General features: G+C 36.4%; 1 protein-coding gene across 1 annotated transcript; it reads right to left on the bottom strand.

Annotated features, from left to right (window-relative positions):
- Window positions 1-1821: 1821 nt before the first annotated feature.
- On the bottom strand, window positions 1822-17187 carry LOC134789474 (chitinase A-like). Its single transcript, XM_063760056.1, has 2 exons — window positions 17103-17187; window positions 1822-3773 (listed from the first exon to the last, which is right to left on the bottom strand). The coding sequence occupies exon 2, from the start codon at window positions 3716-3718 to the stop codon at window positions 2051-2053; it is 1668 nt and encodes a 555-aa protein (XP_063616126.1). The 5' UTR covers window positions 3719-3773; window positions 17103-17187; the 3' UTR covers window positions 1822-2050.
- Window positions 17188-17533: the final 346 nt, after the last annotated feature.

The following is a 17533-nucleotide window of genomic DNA, read 5'->3' on the forward strand; positions in this document are numbered from 1 at the left end:
TATCTCCATTCTAAATTCTATTTGCTACTAATATTATAAATGCGAAAGTAACTGTCCTTCTTTCTGTTGGCATTCACGCTTAAACCGCTGAACCAATTTAGATGAAATTTGGTATGAACACACGATTTTGAATAAAGATTGAAAGTGTTTACTATGTACTGTCTCTGCCAACCTACCTACCTCTACTCGATAACATAGGGAAGTAAGTGCCAAAGAAACGCATTCAAATTAAAACCTTAATACCATGTATTGGAAAAAAAAATAGTTTGTGAAGTTTTCAGGTTTTTATGCAAAGGCTGGTTGGTTGACATAGTGAAACATATCGGAACAAAATGCTTTATTAAACTTTGTTTGTTTTATGGTTTTACCAGGCTGTGAACATTTTTAAATGTGTAAATAGATTAGAAGGATATATTTTTAATTAGATGTAAGATTTTTAAAGCATTGAATAAAATTGAGATTAATTTCTCACAGTTAAAGCTATAGTTTGGCAAGTCAGTAGAAAAAGGAGTCAATTTAAAAAATGTAGACGCGAAGGGTTGTCCTAGAAAATTTGAATTTCTACTGACATAATGGGTTTGCCAGAGTATGGGCCTGATTCGGATTTTGAAATAGACATCTATTAGACATCTTTTAGACATCACCAAGATACGATAACGATATGTTTAAGATTCTGAAGATACTGTTAAACGATTTCCACAGGATATGACTTAGAGATCCAATTCACATCTAATAGATATCTTACTCTATCTAACGTAAAAGTGACATTGGTTGCCCGAATTGCGCTGCAAAAGAGAACTAGTTGATATCTAAACTATAACGTATCTAGAATGGATCTAGTACGTGTAGTCTCTTGTGAATATCTTGAAGTTCGAATACGGCAGTATAAAGGATGACTTTACACTCGTCCGGGCCGGGGCCGGGCCGGAGCTTCCGGCACTTCGTTTTCTACGGAAAGCACCACGTGATCACCGATCAGCCGTCCGTCAATGTCGGACGCCCCGGTCCGGGCACGGCCCGGTCTAGCGTGAGTCATCCTTTAAGGAAACCGACGTCAGAGATAGGTAAGCAATAAAGAGAGGTCAACTCGATACAAGCGTTGCTTTCCTCGTACACTGTTGTAGATGACTCAAGCTAGACCGGGCCGTGCGCGGGCCCAGGCGTCCAACATGTAATTTTCTATGACGGCTGATCGGTGATCACGTGGTGCTATCCATAGAAAATAAAGCTCCGGAAGCTCCGGCCCGGCCCCGGCCCGGTCTAACGTGAGTCATCTTTTACTTAGTCTAAGATCTGTTTATCGTTGGATTAATTGAAATTCATTTATTTGTATAGGACTGACGTTTGGCGGGATACCTAACTGACAAAGAATACCCTGAAATTTTCTAGTTATATGACCAAAGTATCTTAGGGAATGAATTGTAATAGAACTATTTTGTAGTATCGAACATCACAAAAAAAGGTAATGGATTATGGACTTATATGATGCCAATGTAAATTCAAAATCTAAAAGATTATACCTACCAATAAGCAGAACATTATACTTTATTAGAGGATTTTAATTCTATGGCACTTTTTTTTCTAAATTGCATGCTTAAGTTAAAAACATACCCACTTGGAAAATAAAGCATGACTGTATTAATTTAAGCTTTATAACATGAAAATAAAGTCCATTTTTGTTTGAAAGTAACGTAGGTATACTTACTTATCCCTGTGTATGCTCTCAAACGATTTGTTTAGAAAGCAGCCACTTTTTTAACTATTAAACTAATTAGTTCTTTGTTCTTTGCTCGCATAAAGGAAATTAATTAAAAACGCACAAACCTTTCAGCATTTATGTTTCATTTTGCAGTCGCGAAACATTATTATAAATTACAGTCGTTCTTAAACCTACTTAGAACTACTTAAAATTACGATCACATACAGTTCGGGCTCTAGCACATCTCACTGCACGAGTTGCGCGAGATAGACCCATCTCTTTCTAAGTATTGTGAAAAAGAGACGAAAGATACTATCTCGCGTCTGGAGATGACATAGCCGCTCAGGTCAGTTAAAACGCATTATTACCTAGACCTTGGTTCATTGCGTTCAAGAGATCACCGTTGTCAGCATCTATTTCCCAAGCGAATAAACCACCGAGTTTATTCGCCCTCACATACTTGCCCTTGGCAATGACCGACCTTGCGTCATCATAAGTTATGAGATCGCCCGTCTCTTTTCTGAATACGTAAGGAGCCTCCGCGACACTGTCGTATGTGTACTCCCATTTTCCTTGCGCTATTTCGTTGGCTATGTCTCTGTAGTCAACGACTCCGTCTTGCCATGAACCCTTGCAGGGCCCTGTAGCGTTTCCAAGGAAGGGATTCTTCGGGTCTTCGTAACCGTGAACGCCGGTCCAGCCTCGGCCATACATAGCGACGCCGACGACGATCTTCTTAGGATTCACTCCTTGAGCAAGCAGCATCTTTGTACCGAAGTCTGTGGTGTAAGTTTCCTTAGGCCTCCAAGCCGGCGCGTGTAAAGGAGTCTGGTGTCCAAGCGTATCGTTAGACCAAGCGCCTTTGAAGTCGTAACTCATGAGGAAGATATGGTCCATGTATTGCTGAGCCTCTTTGTAGTTGACCACTTGGATCTTGTCCCAGCCAGCACTGATGGCCGATGTCAGCTCGTACTTCTTACCAGTTTCAGCGGAGAGTTCGTTCAGCATAGCACGCAGTTCCTTCATGAGAGTAACATATACTTCGCCATCCTTGGGACTTCCTAAATGAGGGTTGGCTCCCTTGCCTCCAGGGAATTCCCAGTCGATATCGACGCCATCGAAGAACTTCCAAGTCTGGAGGAAGTCCTTGACTGAGGCTACGAAGCGATCACGCTTGACTTTATCGTCGAAGAAGAAGAAGGGATCGGCCAGAGTCCAGCCACCAACGGAAGGCAGGATCTTCAAGTCTGGGCGGGCCTGTTTAAGAGACATCAGCTGGCCGAAGTTACCCTTGTAAGGCTCGTTCCAGGACGAGAGCCCCTTCTGAGGCTTTTGCAGAGCAGCCCAAGGATCGTGGATGGATACTTTGAAATCTTCGCGACCACTGCAAGAACGCTGTAGAGCTTGGAAACTTCCCTCGATCTCCTTCAGACTGTCGTTGATGCCGTCGCCACCGCAGATTGGGATGAAACCGTACAAGAGATGGCTCAGATTGGGCACAGGTATTCTATCCACGGGGAACTTCCTAGGATATACGCCCCATTCAACAAAATACGCTCCAACTACTTTCCCCGATGTCTGCTTGAAAGGCTTATTCCTTTCTCCCATGGAGTAATCTAATGGTGGCAAATGGCTACCATCAGTGTCAGCAACAACGATTTCAGTTGGGTCGCTGGAGCTGCATCCGTCCTTGTTGCATAATTCTACAACCATTTGGTAGCGTCCTCCCTTCTTGACTTTGAAAGAAGCTGAGCCCGTGGACTGCCCGGGTCCCGACCAGTATTCCTGTCCGTTGAGGAGTACCCTGGATTTTTCGGCGGCGTCGCCAGACCAGACGTTCCAGGTGACAGAGACGTCGGCGGCATCGTGGCGCTTGACGAGCTGGTTGTAGGCTGTGGCCGCTTGGTTGACTTCCACGATGGCGAAGGTGCGCTCCCCCCAGCCGAGGGAAGGCTTCCCCGGCGGGGCGGCGTGCGCCAGCGCCAGCGCCGCGATGACTAATGCCACTGGATACCCCATAACCGGTCCCAAAGTTCAACGCGCGAACTTCGTTAAGCGACGACACGAACTGAACCTGCATATTGAGACGGATCTTTTATATACTCTGATATTAGTAGGCCAACCGCTAGTACGAGAGCATGTATCAATACTGCACCGCAGAACCTATATGGCGAATGTGTAGGCTTATTGTATAGAGCGTCATCCGTATAGATTCTGGGGTAGAAAGTACATGCTGGAGCGATTTTAGATACGAAATAAATATCATTAGCACAGTTTTGTATCACGGTTAAATTTCTAGAGCGGCCAAGGTGACAAAAAGTGTGTTGTTTTTTTAATTAATGATTTATTTTGATTTTCCATTTAGACTAATGGACGATGACTAAGGAATGAAACAACGGCTTTGTTATCTCTGAGTGTTTCCTTTCGTTGGAAAATAAATCAACTATTTTAAATGCCTACTACTAAATGTTGAATCATTTCTGTTGTCAAAGTTTCCTTTAATTTAGTTTTGAATTATCAATTGAAAATCTAGATAGAATTAAATTTAAATTAAACACTATAGTAAACACCCCTATAATGGACGTGGAACCGGTAATGGCACATAAAACCACAAATCCTCTAAAATAAGTATCTAAAAGTAGTTTATAAACACTGGTTATATTTTATCATAAATAAAAGTCCTAGAGCTGTTTCAGTTTGAATTTTTATTAAATTCGGTTATTTTTAAGAAATTGACGTCAACCCAAAAGTTGTCGTGTCACTGAAAAAAATTACCACTAAGAATTCTTAACAACTTCGCTAAAAGAGGTGAGTTCATTTATTAAATTTTAATTAATTATTACTTGATGTAAACTAGAATGTGTTTTGTTAATTGCATTTACCATGAGATTAAGGTATAGGTACAACACACTCTATGTTGTGACTCGACAGATGTAAAAAAATAGTAGTATTTGGCCCAACCCCATTATAGGAGCTGTAAAACTGCATACCTCCTATGATGGGACAATTTACATAATGATGCTTGCCATGCCATAATTTCATGTTTAAACAATACAGAAGTAAAATGAAGTTACGAAATATGTCAACCAGGAGGTATGCTCGGACTTCGGATAAATTAATATCGTTTTTCCAAACTTTTATTTAACTTGCCCTGTTAGTTAGTGTGGGTCAAATCTTGGTAGCTGAATTTGACCCACTTTCCGATTTCCGATTGAGTTGAAATTTTGTATACGTAATTAAGTATGCAAATCGGATGATAATGCAATATTATGATAACATGGACCTGATCTGATGATGGAGACAGGAGGTGGCCATGGGAACTCTGCGATAAACGCAAACTAATTGTGTTTGGGTATGTTAGAATTGTCTCGATGGGTATTAGTTGGCTTTGGAAAGAAAAATACATTCAGCGATAAAAGCTTATACCAAAAATTGATTTTTTTGCCAATACTTATTCCGTTTTTCAATATTTTATACTGATCGAGCAATGTCCATTATAGGGGGCCCATTACTGGATCCACGCCCATTACTGGGGTTCCATTACTGGAGCTTTGGTGTCCATGACTGGAGAAAAAAAGCATAGTTTTAATTTGTTAAGTATGTGAAAACACACTGCAGTATCTTGTATACAACACGCCTGAAACATGAAAGAGGGATAGGATATTCATCTTCACGCTAAGCGGTAGACCATTTACATATATCAGGGAAATATCACAAATACTCCAAATTTCCTCTTAAATGTCCCATGACTGGTGCTGTTACCCTAACTAAAAATTTCTGAAACAATTTTACTTTATTATTTTTTTTCATTTTAAACTGGAATTACTTACACATCTTATTGAAGAATCTAATTATTGAAACGCATTTAACTAAAACGTAATGTAATTAAACTGAGTTTTTTATTACATAAAACTAAAAGAGGCACGAGCGTTTTCACGGGCCTGTGATCCTGTCTTGTACAGTCGCCATCAGATATATCGGAACGGCCAAGGTGCTCACAAATATCTGAACACGCCTCTATTGTCAAGGCGTTAGAGTGCGTGTTCAGATATTTCCGAGCACCACGGCCGTTCCGATATATCTGGTAGCGACTGTACGGTCACTTATACTGTTATTCCTAAACCTTACGTGGTTTAGGTGGAGCACATAAGGGCTAAAACCGCGAAAATCGAAGTTCGCAAATTTCGAGCAACTAATATCTTTGTCACTCTAATTACGCCTTGATTGGAGTAAAAGAGAAAGATGTACGAAATTTGCGAACTTCAATATTCATAGTACCGTATGAAACAACGCGCCTAAATTATTTGCGACCCTAGAATACTTTTCCAAATAGAGATCTCTACAGTTCTCGTTCAAAATCATTTCCTACAGTCTAATTGTTCTATATAGAGATTATGTCCGATTTTGTTAAGCTATTATTATACTTTTGACGCGTAGTCCGCATAATCTGTTACCTTTGCTGACTGCACGTACTATAAGCTGCAATTTTGTTTTGATCTACTGATGCACTCATAAGGTTATTGACATCAACTCGTCAACTGCATTGACAATAGAGTCGGTATCATACAATTGTGGTTTCCCTTCTACGTTATAATACAACAATTAAACAAGCTTGTAATTACGCACAGTCATTTATAAGCATAGCCAAAACAGGTCATCGCAAAATCACATTAAAACAATAACTTAGATTTTTTTCACCTCAGCAGCTCGAACAAGGGTACTTTGCTTCTTAAAAACAGTGAGCAAAATGCGATTTTGCTCACTAAGTCATTTTGTCTCACTCAGTGAGCAAAATCGCATTTTGCTCACTGAGTGAGACAAAATGAGTGAGCAAAATCGCATTTTGCTCACTGAGTGAGACAAAATGTCATTCAAGTGATCTTTATAGTCAAATGTCATTTCAACATGCGGGGTCTAATACAAGTTCGATATACTTGGGTTCTATTATCTCTGTCCCTCTAGGTATGTTCTCACTGCTTAGGGTGAAAAATTTTGTGTACTACACGAGATCAAAGTTATTTACATCTCGTGCGCTTTTGAATCCCTTACTACGCTCAAGATTCTAAATTAGATTCACTCGCTACGCTCGTGAATCTATTATATAGAATCATTCGTTTGCACGGGACTCAAAATAAGCACTCGATGAAATATCAAACTTTGATCTCTTGTTGTACAAATAACTATTTTAGCATTAGAACAATAATTGAAAAAAAAAATCACAGCAAATATGTAACAATTTCAATTTACTTTTAGTTTCATAAAGGACCCCGCAGCAAAAATCTAGGGAAAAAGTGGTTTCAGTTAAATCTCACGAAATTTTATTATGGTGTAGATTGAAGTCTCCTGATATTTTTTTATAAAGGCACAAATCTCTCAGAAGTATACTTTCAGAGATAATCAAGTTAATATTTTTCTATTTCTACGAGTATGAGTTTCCTGAAATCGGTACATTGAATTGACAAAAATGAAAGTAGGTATATACTTCTGAGAAATTTATGCCCTTATAAAAAAATATTTGGAGACTTAAATCTGCATGAGAATACTAAAATTTCGTGAGATTTGTCTATAACCACTTTTTCCCTATGTTTGTTGCGGGGTCCTTTATGTTGAATAGGTATTGTGGCGCTTTCACATTTTTTTGCTGCCAAGAAGATGCAGCTTGGATGGCCTCACGCTAGACCTGGGACCGAGGCGTCCGTGACGTCATTTTCTACGGCTTTCTGACGGCTGATCGGTTATCAGGTTATCACGACGTGATTCTTTCCATAGAAAACGAAGCGCCGGAAGCTTCGGCCCGGCTCTGGTCTAGCATGAGTCACACTTTAGTTAGACTATAAACGTCGGATTTTACAAAAGAAATTTGATGTTTACCTACAGTGAAAAGCTAACTTATTTGGATTAGGTAACTACACATGAGTCACGACAGATACGCAGACAGACAGTCAGTTGTTACGGTGTGTATATAGTGGGTTTTTAGTTTCCGAGATATAAGGGGACCCCCCAATCTGAGGTCAGTTGTTATCTAATCTATGTTCTAAATATGTACTGCCATCATAAACAAGCGTGTTTCAAAACAAGTTTGAATCATTCGCGCAACAAATATTTGTGATAAATATACAAATAAATAAACTTTTACCGGGATCCGAACTAGTGATCCAAAAGACTCGAGCCTTTTAAGGCTCGCCTCATCTCTTGACGCCTAACGGCTAAAAGCCTATTTCTAGCCTAAAGAGATAAGGCGAGCCCTAAAAAAGAGCTAAAAGGCTCGAGTCTTTTGGATCACTAATCCGAACCCAGGACCTTCAGCTTCGTACATATTCATATGTGTGAAAAAGATGAAACCGTAAATGCAGGCTTAATTATTGATACTGTACAGTCAAAAAAACCGGCCAAGTGCGAGTTGGACTCGCGTTTCTAGGGTTCCGTACATAAGTCAAACTCACGCTTGACTGCACATTTCTAATAGGTTTTCCTGTCATCTTCAGGTAAAGAACTATTCTGTGTATTTTTTTCAAAATTTTAGGCTCAGTAGTTTCGGAGATAAAGGGGGGGAATGGTAATGTTTTGGCTATTTTCTTAATTAACTTCGAGCCTATGTATTTTAAAATTATAAATAAACATGTCCATCTTTGGGTCGCTAATTTACATATGTGTACCAAATTTCAACTTAATTGGTCCAGTAGTTTCCGAGAAAATAGGCTGTGACAGACGGACAGACAGACAGACGCACGAGTGATCCTATAAGGGTTCCGTTTTTTCCTTTTGCGGTACGGAACCCTAAAAATTATTTGCGTACCATTTCGTACCTTCTCACAGTGACATTATGAAAGTAGCGAGGGACAACGTGACCCTATTACTAAGACTCCACTGTCCTGTCCGTCTGTCTGTCTGTCTGTTTGTCTGTCACCAGGCTGTATCTCATTAACCGTGATAGCTAGACAGTTGAAATTTTCACAGATGTATTTTTGCTGTCGCTAACTAGTTATAACATCAAATACCTACTAAAATGTACGGAACCCTCGGTGGGCGAATCCGACTTGGCCGGTTTTTTTAAGGATTGATAGTGAATTTATTGCGTCCGCGACCCGCCCAATTTGAGGTCAATTGATATCTTTGTAACATATAGTTCTAAATACCAATTATTGGGGGATCCCCCCCCCCCTATCAAAACATTTTTATCAGTTTTTTTTGGGACACCCCAACATTTTTTTTTTACAAATGATCACTGCATTACTCTCCTAGAATCATAAAAGGCAACGATGTTGTTTACCTACTTACTTTTTGCACTAGGTATAAAAATAACGCTCTTTTGCCAAGATTATTTTTGGATCACTGATCCAAATAGGTAGTTAGTTAGTATAAAAATAACATATTATAATTAATAATAGACAAATAGACGTACGTGATTATGTGCGCCGCGCCTACGTGTGTTACACACATTTAAAACACGTCGCGTCGTAATCTCGTTATGATAGCTGGGTGATACTGATAAAATACAATATCTATTTATAAGTCTATTGATAATATATTTTAATCAGCAGGGTGGGACTATATAGCACTATATCTCAGCAGGCAGATCTATATCGGGATCGGGATTCCTAAAGTTTTTTCTCCTATTATTGCATTTCTTAGTATTTTTTGCCATAATGATCATTTTTCCTAGTTAATGTATCACTATCATACCTATCCTCATAAAAAAGTGAAAACTGACTTTCTTCGCATGACGGCATTACTAAAATGCAAAATGGTGACCAGACCACTTAAAAATTGAATCGATTAAAATATATATTATGCAAATTTGAAACGTGAACTTGGCATGTTTATGTGGCAATGAACTGCTTATATAATATTAACATAAACTAATATTCATTTAACATGTTTCATATGCGGTATTGTTCCTATCGTAGGTAAATGTTCGAATTGACTAAGGATACCTTAGTACAGTCAATACCATTTCGTACCTTGTCACAGTGACAATAGTATGAGAGGACCTCACTATCAAGTTTTTTTGGTCTTTGTATCCTCGTTTCGGGCGGGATAAATACGAAATAATATCTTATCCCGATAAAAAAAAAACCTATGTAGGTAGGTATGTAATTAATCGTTGTAGTTTTCGTAAATCAGAGGAAGTTTTTTTTTGGATATTAGATGAAATTGTGCTTGTACTTGTACAGACTAGGGAACTCTATCTACTCTACGGGTACACACTAAACTTTAACGATATCTGAGGAAAAAAAAATCTAGGTATACCTATCAAAATAAAAATGAGAAATATGATGCAATAAGCATTAGCAAGTGAAATTTAACTTTCCTTCTCAAGGACGATTTCACCAAAAAGCATAGGATAAATATTATTAGGTGTAAATGTAAATGACGGTGAACTTGAAGCCTGTTCATTGACCTCAAACTCTTTATATAACTATGTGCAAACTGTGTACGTTATTATTAATCAGTTGATATTAGTTAATTTTGCGCTTTATACGTATTAGAATCATAAGAAAATATTAACTTAGTAATTAAGTTATTCGTCTATTTGTTTATGTATGAATATGGACTGCATATGTATATCTATATCCAAAACAAAACTTTCTAATAGCAACTCTAATAATAATTTTAATGATATGTTATATTATAATGTAATGTTACGATTTTTGAATGTTATATTATAGGTATGTGTTATCATTTTTGGAGTTAAATCTTATACCTTTAAAAAAAACCAGCAATTCTTGTATTTTTTTTATATATTTCGGGGATCTCGGAAACTGCTTTAACGATTTCGATGAAATTTGCTATATTATATACATTCGGGGGCGAAAAATCAATCTAGTTAGATGTTATCTCTGGGAAAACGCGCATTTTTGAGTTTTTATACGTTTTCCGTGCAAAGCACGGTCCCCCAGATATTAATATTTTAAACGATAACAGATTACTAAGTGAATTGCGGCCTTTAAGTTACAAATAAAAATAATAAAACTGTAAAAAAGAAATCGCAACGTAAATATGCAATATTTAAATTAATACAAACTCAACACGTTTATTTTAATACATACACAAACAGAAGTTAACGGGTTATTCATAACCATGTAAATAAACATCCTTAGTTTATTTACATTATCCTTTCTCCGCTTCCGAATGTATTTACCCCACTTTCAAGAATTTACGACTCCACCTATATTAAAAGTGATTTTGTATTTAATTGGATACTTGTGCTGATTAATTAACATATCAGATTAAGTACCTAGATTTCAAAATTAGACTGTAAAAATTATTTAATTTAATTTTAATGTACCTAATGTTTTATGAAGAGATATTTCGATACAACGAGGAAATGCCGCCAGCATCCTTGGTACAATGCCTCAATGGCCTACATTAGATTTAAGCTAGTTATTAATTTAGTTTAGTAATACCACTACCACTGTAGGTATAAATCATAAACCATATATTTAATTGTAAACATAGGTTTTTACAGATATAATTGTACACTTAAAAAGAGTATCACTATGTTTAGCCATTAGGCATCAGTAGCGGCGGCTTCATACAACCCGATTCCCACCGGCTTGCCTAAAATTTATTGCTACATATATATCCATAACGAAAACACTACGTATTACCTTGTAATCGATAACACGATTTACTAAAGCTTCACTATTGATTAAATTTCAACTAATCATAGCGGGCGCGCGGGCGACTAAGTTTAAGCTTGAGTATTCATTCATGAGCCACCACACACATACGAAAACTCACGCACACGCTCATAAAGTTCGCTAAAGAAAGTCCGCGTATTTACGCATCAAAATAACACGGTTTTGTATCGAGTTATTCATTTAAATAAAAACCTTAAACGTAACATGATAAGGTTTATATTGGAAAAATGCACGCACACAGTCAAAGTCCGCGAGTGGCGAAGTGCTGTACACCATGCTTCATTTGAATTTAAACCTTAAATACAAATAGGTAAGATTTATATTGGAGTGTAATGTTTCACAATTTTGAATCGAGTCGCGTTTGCCGCTCGTGTGGTTAATGTTGCCGTACCAAAAAATTGAATTGAATTAATGGGTAATTTTTTTTTGTATTTTGCTATCATTAATACCAAATTTTCAAAAAAACCTTTAAGAAAAGAAATTTTATTACAAAATCTAAGAATATTATGGAGTCGCAAGTTTAGTTAAGGTAATTTGATAACGAGGGTTTCTTCGAAGAAAGTACTGTTTATAAATTTGTAGTAATAGGTTTTGGAAGTCCGTAGGTCGTGGGTGAAAATGGAATAATATTATGACAACACTTCCGTTCCGGTTATTGCCAAGATTTGTTGTTATTGTTGTTTTTATTAGTTTTATAGGTTTTAATGAGATTTTACTTAGTTGTGTGCATATATTTATATATAAAGACTAAAGCAGTGAATTTTTGAGTGTTATTAGTGTTGCGTATTGATCGTGCAGGTGTTTCAAGGTCAGTCCTTGTTTTTAACAAGCTTTTATTAGGACGATCTGTATGTAACTAATGTAATGGAATCTAAGGTAACTAATTTAAACATCTTCCAAGGATCGTAGCGTCATGAAAATTGGCAGCTGTATGTAGTTCTGCTGACAATACAATAATATCATACTGTCGAACTGATCTGATGATGGAGACAGGAGGTCGCCATAAGAACTGTGATGGAACAACGCAACCTAATTGTGTTAGGGGTTTTTAGAATTGTCTCGATGAGTATTAGTTGTCTGTCGTAAGAAAAGTATAGTCAGCGATAAAAGCTTGTACCAAAAATGAAATTTTTGCAAAAAACTTATTAGTTAGGATTGTTAGGAATTTAGGAGTAGGAATCCGCTTTTGTCATACACGACATACACTGTTTATGTGACGTCAGTGATGACAAGTATGGCAAAGGTGGTTATACACTAACTGCAAAAGAACGAACTCAAGGACACACCTAGCGCTTTACTTTACCTTCGCTTATCATGAAAAAATAAGTACATAATGTAGGTGTTTCATGTAGGTGTTTTTTTTTTGCTCCGAGTTGTCTAGCGAAAAATTCCACGCGCCGCCACTGTTAGGCATACAAATATTTTCCAGATGGTGCATGCATATTTACAAACTTAATCTATAAAAATAAAAAATAATTTAGTAATTTACATTCCTACATATACCTATATAATTAATATTCTGTATCAGACAAATATTCTCCGATCGAGTAGTATGCTTTCCTAACTAAAAATTTAAACAGACTCTTTTTGAAAATACTAATGTCATCTAATTTAGTGATATCATCTGGCAGTTTGTTATAGAGTTTAGGGGCCATGCCGAAAATACTTTTGGCCATAAAAGCCGTTTTAATTGATTTTATATAAATTTTGTTGCAACGACGTGCACTATTGGTAACAGAAAATTGGCCAATATTATTTTTAACATATACCGCTACTTCGTAAATATACAGGCAAGGTAATGTGAGTATGTTGAGCCTAATGAAATTTGGTTTGCTGGTTTCGGTTTGTGGAACCCGACACACTGATCGTAAACATTTTTTCTGTGCCTTGAAGGCCATATCTCGGTCTGTGGAGTTTCCCCAGAATATTAAGCCGTATCTTAAAGTTGAGGTAACATAGGCTTGATAGGCGGTTAATACTGCTGTTTCATTGACAGTTTTAGCCAGATTATAAATGATTTATCTATCTATCTATCTATCTATCAATTGGTATAAATTAACCCCTTAACACATACAATGCCATATATGGCGGATATGATATTCACCTCTATTGACAACTATTAAAGTTTAACTATAAACAAATATTATTTATTGCATACAGTAAGGGGTTAAGGCTTAGATGCGCTCTCGAACTATACCGATTACCGATTACCAAGGGTTCCGCGTATGATTCTTTTTTATACGTCCACGTAGAAGTAAATAACAACTTTCAACCCCATGGGGTGAAAACATGGGGTTTTTAATTTCAAAAAAATCTTTCATACTAGAGCTCTAGAACATATTCATATTCATTATTGCTGCCATGGTATACATACAGTTCTTAAATAAAGAATAATATCTGGGAGACCTAGCTTTGCTCGGAAAACATATAAAAATTCAAAAATGCGTTTTTTCAAGAGATATTTAAGACCTAGCTAGATAGATTTAACGCCCCCGAAAACCCCCATATAGAAAATTTCATCGAAATTGTTAGAGCCGTTTCCGAGATCCCCGAAATATATATATAAATAAACAAGAATTGCTCGTTTAAAGGTATAAGATTGACGTTATTCGTAACCCACTACGAGTCCCAATTAACTACTTGAACCTTATAAAATGATATGTATATGAAGATATATAGAATATAGGTAAGTACCTATCTACCTATTTAAAATTCTAAGAACCGTTTTATATCTTACACTCTACTAGCCAGTAATTTCGAAAAGTATGTCAGAATGGGAACAAAAAAAAACAAATCTTGTTTATTTTAAATCCAAAAGTAAGTTTACGAGTAAGCCATATCCGACGTTAAGAAACCTCTATCTTTGCACTTAACCTAACCCTAAACGCTCGCGTATATCTGGGTTGTTGACTTTTTGCACATTTGCATACAATAACCCCACTTTCCGCGCATTAGGTCGTAAGTGCACAACACGGCCCGCGTATATCCGACCTTGTTCTCCGAATATAGGTTTTATCGTGCCATTGACCGTGCAATCAGGTTGTCCGAGTGCAAGGGTTTGAGTGCGTATTGGGAACAGAGAGGCGTGTGTGATTTGCAATAAGTGTAGAGAAAGTTTAATTTAAATAATACATGTTTGCAACAATACAATATGTAATTTAACTAAATAAGATATGAAGATATATTTCTAGAAATATGTCACTGTAGTATCGTTTTTAATGAACATACTAAAGTTATATAGGTAGCTAATGGTTTAAGTAGCACGGAAGGAGAGTTAGGAGAGAAAGTTATAATGTTATCTAAAAATGTGTATTTCATGAATAATAACAGCAATTGTTGAGATTTTATTTTTATTTTTTGTACATATTTCGCCATGTTATATTATATCCGATTAAAACGAAACTATTATTCTAAGGCATGTGGCATTGGTACAAATGCTTATTTATTGTTCAACAATTGTAATCCGCTGCATAATGCCCCACTAGCATTTAACGAATCGTTATATACGTGAGGAATAAAGTCGTATGTGTAACAAAACGTATGTGCACATACAACTTTTTGCTATTATAATATAAGAAGGTATATCATTGTAAAGCATCCTGTTGAAATTGGTACATCTCTATGTTTAGAGACTTGTAAATCGACGTTTGTTTACCAACATAATGCAATTGAAAAATAAAAATCGGCAAAATGCATACAAAAACTTACGCATAATAATTTTTAATAAAAAATTCAGGGAATTTGTGGTTAAAATAAAGGTGGTATTTAATTTATTTGGAATTTTTACATTAATGTCTGTTTTCGACAAGTGTTAGTGAGTGTTAGTGAGTATGTAATGTAAATATACAATTAGATACATAGGTAGGTAGGTACGTTATTTTTGGCAAGATGGATGCTATATTAATAACGCATTTTCGGCCTCTGGAACGAATCAGAAGTAATTGCGTTTTTCGATACATTTTGGCTGATCAGATGTTGTTATTTTCTATGGGAAAGCCAAAGTTTTTTTCGCGAATCCGGCGCTGGTCCCATAATAAAAGTTATTCAGTGTATGACTCACGTTACAAAATATTGCCGGTAATAAAAACACCATGTGTAAAACGGCTTGTTTGCATGAACTGCTTTATCAAAAATGTAGTGCAATGCATCACAGTATCGCATACAGGCCATCATAACGGCGCCATTGAAATGTCAACTTTCGATGACACTTTCTAAATATAGACAACACAATAGCTTTCCAACAACCTTTTTTGGGGTCGGTACGAACTCATACTGACAACTGACACCTCTTTTCTCTAGAGCAAGTATTCGTAAACTACGGTGTGCACTTACCAGGCTTTGTATTTGGTTTTCATCATTAGGTAACGAAAACCTGCCTTTTTAAAATATTAAATATTTTTTATCCAGCGAACGAAGCGACGAAACTCAGTTTTGATGCTCTAACTAAATATTCGCTTAAATTAGTTTTGTTAACGACAATAGACAAACGAATAAAATAAAATTTATATTCAGGTACTATTTTCAATAGAATTTTTATAAAAAGAATATAAATTGTAACACGCGCGAAAATGCTAAACAAAATTCACAATTTTGTTCTCTAAAATAAAATTTTCCCAATATTTTCTTCATTACGAAATCACTTCACATTCCTTAATTAGGCCGAGAGATAAAATTTCGGGGTTAATTTAAGGTTTATCAACTGTTCGACTTACTTCAGTAAAACATTGTTCAATTTCCACTCTTATCACCTTGACTTAAAATCCAAATTGGAATGTTTTGAATCTACAGGCTCTGTGCTCTCGATTTTCGAAGGGACAGTAACGGTAAAGCGTAAGAGCGTAACGGTTTAACAATAAAGTTCCGAATTTAAATTTCGATTTGTTCGAAATTCGGATCGTTTGCCGTGTAAAGGGAATCAGTATTGGACTTTTTTGATTAGGTAGGTACAGTCAACTGTAAAAATATGGGTGTAGCCAACTTATTCAAAAATATGTTCCATAGTTCTTAATTAGCTGACATAAGAGCAGCTATGGGACATATTTTTGAGATGATTTGTGCACCCATATTTTTACAGTTGACTGTACATTATTCAATTTTTAAATTTGGAACTTTGTTATTTTTTTTTTTCGTTTTACCTGCATGTGGTATAAATTATATTTATTGTAATTCCGAGACCAAAATAAGAATGGAATTGACGAATTGACCGATTTCTCACTATGAAATGTAAGTGTACATGCTAGGAACCTTTTTTGAACGTCAACTGTACATATGTACTCATAGGTAGGTACTAATACATATAAGTTTTCCAATTCCTTCCTAATCGCAGCCTTGTAATTACAACAAACCATAAATGTCTCGTAAACTTTATATTGCACGAAAAGGTCCGTAAATTTATGCAAATCTTCGTTTTGTGTGTTATTTTCGTCAGTGTAACTACAACCATAACTCAGTAAGTGACCAAAATAAAGCTCATATCTCATTAAGGATTTTAAGAGTATGTGTATGAGTTTTTGATTGTCACACTGATGACTAATAAACACACAAACACAAGACTGCACTGGTCTGTTGCACCAAACAATTTGCCACCGATAAAAAGTTCGCAAAATTTTATTGTACCTATGGGACATATAGTTCACTGCTAAATGGCGTCGATTAGTACTTTTTTGTTTGGTGCAACTGGCCCTTAATCCAATTTTAACGCACACGTTTTAACACAAAGCATTTTCGCGTAAAAAAACTAGTAAACAATGTGTTTTTACCACTTTTCGCGTATCGGCGCGCACAGGCACCGCTGGCTCCCCCGACACTGATTCTTGCTAAGGACTAGCTTGGCATATAAAGTGGTTCTCCAGGAAAACCTCATGAGTAACTTATGGTGTATCGTAATGCTGTACACGTATTGGCTGCGGGGTACGAGTGTGGGGGAGTCATTGGTTTTGCTGAACTGTGTACAAAGGCAATTGTAATTATACAGGATTTTGACTGTTGGAGACCCTATACATCTCTAAGGATAATTTGATAAACTATATAATCTTATAGTTCTGACACTTAGAGACATTTACACCTCTAAATATCATATTTTTTTGTGTTTTTGTATCTGTATTTTTTATATTATTATTATTATAGTTATTTTTTTATGTAATTCGATATTAAGAGACCATATACATCTCTAAGTAAGTAATTGTAATAC

The sequence above is a fragment of the Cydia splendana genome, chromosome 1 (assembly GCF_910591565.1).
Source record: "Cydia splendana chromosome 1, ilCydSple1.2, whole genome shotgun sequence".
Lineage (NCBI taxonomy): Eukaryota > Metazoa > Arthropoda > Insecta > Lepidoptera > Tortricidae > Cydia > Cydia splendana.